The sequence below is a fragment of the Pochonia chlamydosporia genome, assembly GCF_001653235.2.
Source record: "Pochonia chlamydosporia 170 chromosome Unknown PCv3seq00013, whole genome shotgun sequence".
Classification (NCBI taxonomy): Eukaryota; Fungi; Ascomycota; class Sordariomycetes; order Hypocreales; family Clavicipitaceae; genus Pochonia; species Pochonia chlamydosporia.
In genome coordinates, this window is record NW_019154048.1 from 61,782 (window position 1) to 72,614 (window position 10,833).

Consider the following 10,833-nt stretch of genomic DNA (forward strand, 5'->3'; position numbering starts at 1 on the left):
CTCTTTAAAAAGCCTAACTAGCTAAGATTATTTGACTTTCTTTGTCTTAAGATTCTATTTTTTTTAGGTGGAGAAATAGATGTTTAAAGGATACTACTTCTATTTGGGTTGTTGGGTGGCCAGCTCGTTATGGTGGCCAGCTCGTTATGCACCCACGTTATCTATTAAATAAACTATACTATTACCTTTTCTACTATACTCTCCTTTTATCCTACCTATATAAACTTATACCTAGCATTCTTTTTTGTTATTTAGTTGCAAATAATAGGTATCTTAGGTCTAAGAATAAGTATCTCTTAAAAATTGCGCTCTATTAACGTAGGTGCATAGCGAGCTGCCCACTATAGTAAGCTGTCCACACAAGCCTACCTTATTAAAAAGGTTCTACAAAAGGGTTAGAAGGCATATTATAATTTATAAGCAGTTAATTTACTATATCTTATATACTACTAAGTTAGAAAGGAAATAATTGCGCATCTAGGTTAAAAATATACTAAATAATTGCTAATTCCTCTAGATCTATTAGTTTTTATAAGTTAGGCGTAGTATTATATTGCGCTATAATGCTATTTAGATAAGCACTAAGTAAGCTATAACTAATATTATAGACCTTTATAATAGCTTAAATTCTTTAATTTAGGTCTCTTTAAAAAGCCTAACTAGCTAAGATTATTTGACTTTCTTTGTCTTAAGATTCTATTTTTTTTAGGTGGAGAAATAGATGTTTAAAGGATACTACTTCTATTTGGGTTATTGCGTGGCTAGCTTGTTATGCACCCACGTTACTTATCTATTATTAGTCTTTTCTCTATATGCTATAAACTATAATAATTACTCTATATAGCATAGGTATATATTGTCTTATATCTCTCTTATTCTTGCTAGCCCCTTTTTGTGTTTTAGCCTGTTACTCTAACCCTAACTCTAACTGTAACTCTAACCCTAATCTAGACTCTGACCTAGAAACCTGTTAAAAGTAATCTAAACAAAAAACCCTAACCCTTATACCCTACTGCCTTACAAAATTAAAACCTATTTGGTTTGATTACCCTAACAATAACGCCTAGGTGTTACTCGGACTTCACCAGCAGCCTGACAGCCCAGTGCCTCGCGGAGTGGAACTGATAGTCGAGTCTGACTTCTGCCAGTCTGACTGGTAGTCCAGTCCGTCTCTTCTTCATTCCGACCTTTATTCCGCGGGACAAACCTCCGCGCTGCTGATTCAGGTTGTACCATCCGTAAGATATCAGGCAGCAATACATACACCAGGCCTACCTTTGGTGCCCGTGAATAACTACAGCCAACTAACGATGATCTTCTATATTTAATTAACTTATTATAAAGCTGAGATGGCTCCGGTGCTAAGCACAGCGAGCTAACGCCATATGGATCAACAAATCGTCACACCACTCGTTTTAGTGAGCATTCCACGAGACATTTCAATCTATTGCTCCCGCCTCGACCACTTCAAGAATACATCCTCCGGTTTGTTCATCTGCAGCGTTAGCCTCGGTTGGCTGTCCATCATTAATTGCACTAGGCCCTCTCTTGCTTGCTCTATAGTTCCTCCGGATGGTATAACCGGATCGACCGTACAGGCCTGGAAGAGTGTTGCAATCACCGTCACAAACTCTACCTGGGACATCTTTTGGCCTGGACATACCCGAGGCCCACCAGACCAGGCGAGGAAAATACCACGATCTGGAGTATTAAATTCCGCCTGCCCTACTTCGTTATCTCCACTCAACCACCGAGAAGGGTTGAATATAGTTGAATCTGCGCCCCAGAACGAGGGGTTGGTTTGCAGGCAGGCGCTATTTACATATACTGTGCACGGTCCCTTAATATAATGTGTAGCGCTGTTTACTGTAATGCTCTGAGACTCCTTGATGCTGCGGGAAACATGTAGAACCGGTGGGAACAGTCGGAGCGTCTCGTGCTAGGAAATGTTAGCTAATTTCGTCCACTCTCTCTTGCAGGGTGGGTTTACCATAAGTGCTAAGCATCGGGCCAGCTTTGGGAATGCTGTGGAGTATTGTACATCGGCCGCTTTAGAAAACTCAAGTACGTGATCAACCTCCTCCTGTATCCAAACTTGCCACTGAGGATATGCTGCAAGCAGAGTTACAGCGTATGCCATAGTATTGGCGGTTGTATCGAAGCCTGCTGCGGTGAAAATAAACATGTTGCCAGCTAATTCGTCCTCTGTAAGGGTTTGTCGTAGTGACCCCGAAGGTAGCATGCCACCATTAATGAGTTCACTGTCGTGAGACAAAGATATCAACATACGAACAAGGTTGTCCGGCGTTTTGACACCAGTTTCGAGACGCTGCTGCTCTCTTGTAAGTAAGTCCTTGGTGAGATCTGGGAGTTTCTTAATGGCTAGACCAAGTGTCCGTATCGCGTTTGGCATCACCCCCAGGCATAAAAGGCTTGCTGGTACCAGAGCAGCCACGACGAGGAATTCCGTACAAATTGAAACTGCATCAATGTAAGATATCTCAGAAATTGGCTTTCTGAGTGACTGGCTCATTTTGAAGGGCTTTGGCTGGCCATACGCAATTCTGCCAAGCACATTTAGCGCAATTGTACGCAGTCCGTAAATAGTGCCGCGTGATTCCCCATAGGGCTCTTCAACCATGAGGGCGGCCATCTGAGACGCTTGCTCTGCACTCTCTTTCCAAACAACTTCACTGATACGCTCATTGAGGGCTGGCGCAATTATTCGGCGTTGCCTCGACCAAGATTCACCATCTGACTGCGGATAGTCAGCACTATCTGATGCGGTTTCTAAGCAACGGAGTGGGTTCGTGGCAAATGGCCAGGACTCGGCAGTTCTCTGCGTAGATATTTCTTTGTCATCGAGAGTTAACGTACGGTGAGAATGTTTTGCCCCGCAGTGCTCATAATCTTTGATGCTATCGGCAGCTGAACGAAGTCCTTTCTTCTTGCGAGTATAACTTTTACCATCGCGGGGTCGGCGCATATAAGTTGGTTGGTACCTGTTGTGACAAGAATAAAAGAAAGCCCAACCCTTTCATGCAAAGCGAATTTGTCTCGAAATTCCCATCCCAAGATAGTGGCTTTGACGCTATCATACCATGTCTTTGGCAGTAGTCGCTCAAAAACGCCTCGCATTGGGACGCTGAAAATAAGGTAAAGCGCCTAATAATATCGTGAGCTTTGCTTCCAACCACATACGAGGTTACCACACTCACATTATCTGGATTGAATGGGCAAATAACTACTGGTAACCCGGATTTTCGGGCCGACAGATAGTTACGATAGAGAGACAGAAGGCAACTGACAACCCATAAAAGTAGGCAGAGCATACACGTATAAATTATACGCCAAATCATGATCATCAAGCAGCTTGGTTGAAAGTAAACATGCGTCAATACATGTAATTACAAGTGGCGAGGTTAAAGTCCAGGTCTTCGTCGCAGGTTGCCGCGTTTACATATGAAGGTTTTCCGCAGAATTGAACAACCTTCGGTTCGCGCAAAGGTGGAATTGGAATTGGCCGGCTAATAAATAAAACAGAGTGGTGTCTGGCGTAAGAGGAAGTAGTAAGCCGCTCAGTAAGCAAATAAATGTTAGGCCAACCATGATGTTATCGGGAGCAACGTTCCAGGAACTGTGTTTAAGCGGGCGCAGCATCCTACCGCTTTGGAACATGCTCTTAGGCCGCCAGTGTCAGCGTCAGGGGTACTTGGTAAGAACCTTAGCAAAGTGGCTTGGTGTACTTCATCATGAGGCCTCGGCGAGCGTCCGAAACAGGGTGCAAAACGCTCACGGGAATCCGCGAACGGGTAAGCCACAGCCGTTCCATCCATACGCGTATGGAATACTGTATTCCATACAAGAGTATTCCATACACTTATTCCATACTCCCTACCGCTCGCAAGTATTCCATAAGTATGGGATACGAGGAAAAGTGGGCCCACGCAGATTCTCTTGGACAATTCCAGGGTATGGTGCACACCAGCGCACATCCTCATCGCAACACCCGACCTTTGCAATGCCACCAGGCCGCCAAATCGAAGCTTTTCGAGAAGACATTGGGATAAGAAGAAACGAGCTCCATTCTAATAATCAGATCTATGCGTTTTTAAGCGAATCGCTGGTGGATAATAGGGGTTGCACTATCTCGTTTCGTACCTTCTGTTGCGATTGAACTTGTTATCTTCAATTCTGGCTGACAGCTCTCATACAAATATATACCTTGTGGCACGGCCCGTATACCATAATCAAGCAAACGGCGTACAATCCCGAGGTGCCTTCCTCTAGAAGCATATTGTATAGCATTTTTATCTCGGGTGTTAATTCCCTGTGCCTCAAGTGCACCAATGTGATTTGCCAATAACTCTTCCACACCAAGCTCGAGGCCATGTTGACAAGCGGCCATCTCTTTCCGGATGCCATAGCTCGCCTGGAATTTGGAAAGTCTGCGTTCGTGTACGCATGCTGTCTCGGTTATGCGCCAGCAATTGAGCTATTCCTCGATTACGAAGCAGTCAGGGCCTCATTCTATTCCTGGGTAAAAGTTCAGGGTTTGGCGCAAGTTTTCGTTCAACCTCTTTTTTGGGTGGTAACCGGCGACAGACGATGGAAGTGTCTGATACGCAACGGGTTGTCGTGGGAGGCTAAGACCAGACGACTGATTGAGCTCCTTGTCAAGCATGGTGCACACCTACAGATGCTGTTATGGTGATGACGAATCATAAATTGAGTGCAACTTTTGCTGCCGCTTACCATGATTGCAATCCCGATGTCCTGCTATCCGGTCTTGGATTCGGCTTTGGAGACCATCTAGAAAGTACCTGGGGCGAGGCCACGTCTGGCGGCACCGCGCTCTTCCTTGCGATCACTCACCAGAATCGCGGCCAGTTTGAACTGTCGCTTGAACACGGTGCGAATTTTCGCGCTGTTGACACGGCTGGTCACGATGCCCTGCTGCGAGCGTGTGAGGAAACAGATGATCTGTTCTACATCCAAAGGCTAGTTAAGGCAGGAGCTTCATTAACGGAAACTGGGACACATCCAAGAGCTGCGTTCATGGTCGCCGTGCAGAATGGCAACTTTAAGACTGCACGCTGGCTTTACGACCAGGGCTTTGACAGAGATGAATTCCATCCAGGCAGAGGGCGGGAATCGTATACAACTCTTGGTCTTTTGCTCAAGAAGCACACCCGGGGCACTGAGAAGCGCATTCGATTCATTCTCAGCCTTCCCGACCGAGGAAGCGATGGATTCATCGTGCTCCGCCACCATGATCCTGATGAGGAGTTCTCCGCTTTTCATTGTTCGATTCACATCACTAGCGAAGATCCGGAGGATGCCGAAACGACGAAGCTAATTGTCTTCACGCTTTTACAAAAATATAACCAACCTCATCAGCTCGACCATTGCCAGTCGAGCAGTTGGAGCTCGCCGCTAAGTATGGCCACCCTGGTTGGAAACTACAAAGTCGTCCGTGCTCTTCTTGAAGGGGGGGCTTCCGTTGATACAGCTGACAAACAAGGGAGCACGCCGCTGGACAAAGCATATAAACGAGATTGCTACCCCGAGCACAACACTGCTTTCCATTGGGTAGACGTCGCGGATATGCCGGCGGTTAGGCACACCCTCGACTTTATAAATGGCAATACAGCTGAGATTTTGTCGCTGTTAGCAGGCTATGGGGCGGAATCTATCTCTTTTGAGTGGCCGTTCTGGCACGAGATTAAACCTGGATACCGCGGGATAGATTGGGTTTTAGAAAAGCTAAGGGTAATAGAGCAAGAAAGGTCTGAGCGAGAATCGAGCACGTTAGCGCTTATATTATTGAGGGTCCGATCCGCGGAGCTTTTCCATTTGAGGTTCTGCGGTTATAACCACACTAGTCTATTTCTAGTGTTTGCTGTCTATCGCCCAAACTCCAAGATGTATCGATTTTGCTGTCAAAAAGTTGCCTTTTACGATAAGGTAGACATTGCACATAACCCAATTTAAGTTTTGGGGTTACATCCGCTTGGGGTGTGGTCAGCTGCCCAACAAACGGACTCTATAGCGTAAGTTGTCACGCATAATCTAGAGCACACAAAATCCGAAAAGTGCGGCCTAAACTGTACAATAAGTGTGTGACACGTCAAGTCTGTGAATCTCTTAGTGTGGCTAAATTATGTGCGCAGGTTGCGGTCGAGAGTCGCCCACGTATTAGCCAAGCGGCCAGGCCGACAACTAATAATAAGAACACTAAAGCTCATCCAATTAAGGCTTAGAAATCTAGATTAATTGTTAATCTAATGTTTTATGGTTAGGCAGCCATGCAGGTTATAGTTATCCGTGCGTGACGTCGGGTGCCAGAATTAGAAGCAGGATAACCCGGCTAAGTAATATGCGCTTGTAGGACGAGCTCAATACATCAAGGTTTAATAAAAGGCTGTAGGCGCACATATAGCCTTTTTAATTGCGATATTAGATAAGGCTTTTGCCTACTAACACCTCTAATGTAATTAGATTATTCTGGAGATTTACTGATCATGGCGAAACAATAATGCAATAATGCTAAGCGCCTTCTTTTCTCTTTGAGAGTTGAGAGACATAGCTAGGTGGATTTAGCTTGTTGCACCTTTAGCTTATGTGCAATACAAATCCCATACTCCACATTTAACATAGCATAGAAACCAAAAGCGCAATGCTTATTTAGGCAGGCATTCTAAGACTCAAGTATTATAAATAGGAGCGATATTAAACTACTTATTACTGTTCTAGGACCACCTAAAAAACTAACGTGGACTTATTGCTACAGTTACTCTATCTGGAATACGATTAACTCTACCTAGATCGCAACCATGATCTCTAAAGGTGTTGTGCTAGATATGGCTTTGCTGTTTGGAACTCCTAACCAGAAAAAAGAGTTCTGCTCGTCTCTCCTTTACCATCTAAAATCGCAAGGCTGGGTTAAGATCCAAAATCATGGCATTTCGAGAGAAGTTATTCACAAACTATTCTCTATGGTAAGAAACGTGCTTAATTACTCGGACTAATTTTAATCTTTTATGTCTTAACACTTCGCAATGCTAAGAGGCCTAATAGACGAAACATTTCTTTAACTTGCCATATGAGGAGAAGATGAAAGCTAAGCATCCCCCTCAAGCAAACCCAAATCGGGGGTATAGCTACGTTGGCCAAGAGAATGTTGCCCAGATTAGCGGGTATGGGAAAGGCAAAGGACCTGGAAAAAGCCGCGATATTAAAGTGTGATAGTTACTGACGCCACCGCATTGCATATAGAACTGACACGTTCTAGGAAACCTTCGACATGGGTGCAGCAAACGACAGCCTCATTAATAACCAATGGATTCCTGAAGAAAGCCTTCCTGGCTTTCGTGAGTTTATGGAGTCTTTTTATGAGCAAGCCTTTAAGGCAGAGATGCACCTCCTTTCAGCACTTGCCATCGCCCTTGGCATCTCAGAGAACCATGTTAAGTCCCTTCACGACCGGGCAGAGAATGAGTTCCGCCTGCTCCACTACCCAGCCCTTCCAGTATCGTATCTCGCTGATAAGACGGCCACTCGCATCGCGGAACACACTGACTTCGGAACTATTACCATGCTCTTCCAGGACTCAACTGGCGGGCTGCAGGTCGAGGATCAAACGCAGCGAGGAGCGTTCCGTGACATTGAACCCTCCGCTCCGACAGACCTCATTCTGAATATTGGAGACTCCTTGCAGAGGTTGACAAATGACACGCTCCTAGCCGCGTGTCACCGTGTTACTTATCCGCCAACTACCAAGAAGGATGGGAATGAGGTAATCCCGGATCGCTACTCAATCGCTTATTTTGTGAAGCCGAATCGCAGCGCTTCGCTCCTGCCTTTGAAAGAGTTCGTCTCAGAGGAGACGCCATGTAAATACGATAATGTTACAGCTTGGGAGTGGAACAACCTCAGGATTGCGAAGTTGTACACTTAAATTGCAATTGCAATACGTAGGTGCAATCTACACCGCCCAACCCGTCTGATCCGGATGCCCATTTCGTTAACTGCAAAACTCAGGACGAGGGGTTTTAAATATACTCCACAACATCTTAGGGTTTGCATGCATTTAAACATGTTCTTCTCGCTGTTAATAATGTTTTAAAGTACTTTCTATCCTTTGTAACGAAACTTATGTAGACGCTTGTTAACTAAACGGTAAAATACTACGTTACCCCGTGCACTTAGACTGGTAGTGCAAAGGGTAGCATCAGCAGAAGACTAAGAGTTTGGGGCCGAGCAACTAGCAGAGCACTTATATTATTAAAGGAGTTCCTAAATGGGATTTGTTGCGCTAAAGTCTTAAATTTACTGCAACGGCCGTGGATTGGACTCTAGATAATTAGGAGGCTTTATAGGCAGTAAAACAAGCAGGTAAAGGAGCTAAGAACTTGATTGTTTCTCGAACTTTTTATGTGTACACAGTCTAATATGTCTTTAGATGGGAAGTAGCTAGTCTTGCCTAATTCTTTTTACCTGTGGCTGCTAGCTCGGCATAACCGTCTTATATTTAAGTATAGCTCCCTAAAGATTAATTTCTAGTTGTAATTTAGCTTATATCTAACTCTTATAGTCGATTTGGTCAACCACTACACTTACTATCTTACTGGTACTACATGTGCTAAGGTTTTCTTTTTAGGTGGGACCTTATTGTTTCTAATATAAACACATGGATACTGTACTATTTCTAAACTAGCGTCTACTTAAATATTACTTTCTAAATCCTTAGCAGCATATGTTGTAATGTTGTCCATAAAGGTAGCCGGATGTTGTCGCTTCCGGTTAACCGTAAAGTTAAACACATCTAACCGTTGGTAACCGCCAGCAACATCGTGATATTGCTTACCCTCTATACAATCCTCTACATTCAAGTCTGCGTATAGTATGCCTTCATTCATTTGTAAGAAGCTAGCAGGCTCTCTCTCCCTAGTTCCCTTGTTAAAAGTAAAACCTTCCAATATTGATCCAGTGGGATCTAAGAACATGGTGGCGGCTCTTTGAGACTGTTCTAGAATTGGGCGCAGATGTGGCAGACCCGTGGAAATATACTCGACGGCATCATCTCCCAACGCCCCAGAGCAGAGTACACCAAAGCATTTAGCCTCAAAGCAATGAGCAGCGGCCCGCATACGATTGGCAGCAACATTATCGTAGTTTGCAATGCGTGGCCATTGAGTGTTAGTTGGTCTGTCTGCAGCAGACTGAACTCGAGTCGGCCAGATGCATGGCCAAGTTGAGATATGAACTTGTTCGCCTTGCGCTATTAGGGCATATCTGGCAAGCGGGTTTGTATTCTCGCCACAGATAAGATTGCCAATTCTTCCAAATGGCGTTTCAACCACTCGCAACCCATATCCATCCCCTGGAGCCCACGTCAACTTCTCAAAAAACGTCGCCACCAGTTTTCTATGATGAATAATAGCTTCTCCTTGGTTGTCAACAAAAATGTTTGAATTGTAAAGCGTGGCGCTGCTAAACCAGACCTTCTCGGAGAAGCCAATGCTCACCATAATGCCAAGCTTCTTTGCAGCGGCACGTATGGCACACATCTCTTCCCCATCAGCGTAAATAGATTCGGTTGCCATTTGCTTAAAAGCTTCATGGTTGTCCGTCGGGGGACGAAGAGCGCTCCATATGGGAAATGCTGGAATAAACGTCTCTGGGAAGACGACAAGGTTTGCCTGTTGTGCTGCTGCCTCTTCCATAAGACGAATGACTTTCTGTGTGGTCTTCTTTGCGGAAAAAAAGACTGGAGAAACATGGCAAGCCGCCACTCTAAGGGGTAGGCAGGTCATAATTGTCTGTCGTTGGCTTATTCCAGCTTGGCAACTTCTGAAGTCCTGTGGATTGCAAAATAATAGGCTCTCGGTTGGTGCTTTCTGAGGGGCAACTAAACTCAAAAGCTTCCAAAGCACGCACTTATATTATATCCAGGTAATACTCGACTATTGTCTACTGTTGTACATAGTCCCGGTATCTACTTTTAGCAGCCGAACGTTCTCATGCGCAAAACTACAGTCAGGCTCAAGTCACACCTGCAAGCATGGGGAGCAAAAAGTCGTGTTGGGTTATCGGACACAGAAATGCACCGGAGTTAACCTGCTTTTGCGGTATTTATGCTCTTTATTTATGTGGTGGAGCTGGAATGCGGGTTCCGTTACTCCTATATTTGGTGCCTTGATCCTAATGGTTAATTGCCCTTGATTGTAGTCACACGGGGTGGTCTGAGAGCTTTGATATTGGTCACACAAGACTGACGCAAAGAGACAAGGTTACATAACGGCGTCACGAGGTCAGATCTAGAGCCTTACGCCCAAAGCCCAACAACAGGTGTATATGAGAATAAAAACGATTGGTTGGATTGAAAGCAATAAACTCCATTACCATAGGTTAAGGGTAAGGAAAGTTGACACATTAGGGAACGTATTTATGTATTTGTATGGCATTGAGGCCGAGAATCATGGCTTCAACACCACAGGCACTTCGTTTAAATGCGATTCGATATCTTCAAACGCTAACAACGGCATGACTGGAGCCATTTGAGAGAATTTAAACACTGCATCGAGTTTTTCCAACAATGTTTCCCGAATCGCTGGATTCATCGTCTGTGTCTCTAGTATTCGATCTGTTAAGCCTCTCAAGACCGTTTTAGCACAGGCCATCCTACCTTGCTGTCCAGAAAGAAGTGTTTCCATGGGGCCACAAGTAAGACAATCGGCCAGTGATGTCGCAATTTGGCACATCTTGACTTCCATCCCAGGACCGTGCGCTTTAAATGCATCCTTGGGAAACCCATAGATTCCACGAAGA

The 10,833-nt window shown here is 44.8% G+C and overlaps 3 protein-coding genes across 3 annotated transcripts; 2 read left to right on the forward strand and 1 right to left on the reverse strand.

The window, feature by feature from the left end:
- Positions 1-1,444: 1,444 nt before the first annotated feature.
- On the reverse strand, positions 1,445-2,970 carry VFPPC_12267 (cytochrome P450 monooxygenase; the record flags this gene model as incomplete). Its single annotated transcript, XM_018290197.1, has 3 exons — positions 1,445-1,939; positions 1,991-2,758; positions 2,878-2,970. 3 exons carry the CDS (start codon positions 2,968-2,970, stop codon positions 1,445-1,447), a joined length of 1,356 nt encoding a protein of 451 aa, XP_018136990.1.
- A 1,737-nt stretch (positions 2,971-4,707) lies between these two features.
- Positions 4,708-5,994, forward strand: VFPPC_18323 (serine/threonine protein kinase; the record flags this gene model as incomplete). Its single annotated transcript, XM_022429950.1, has 1 exon — positions 4,708-5,994. The coding sequence occupies one exon, from the start codon at positions 4,708-4,710 to the stop codon at positions 5,992-5,994; it is 1,287 nt and encodes a 428-aa protein (XP_022285031.1).
- An 842-nt stretch (positions 5,995-6,836) lies between these two features.
- VFPPC_18324 (thymine dioxygenase) lies at positions 6,837-7,960 on the forward strand (the record flags this gene model as incomplete). Its single annotated transcript, XM_018290198.2, has 3 exons — positions 6,837-7,001; positions 7,081-7,242; positions 7,295-7,960. 3 exons carry the CDS (start codon positions 6,837-6,839, stop codon positions 7,958-7,960), a joined length of 993 nt encoding a protein of 330 aa, XP_018136989.2.
- Between the last annotated feature and the right edge of the window lie 2,873 nt (positions 7,961-10,833).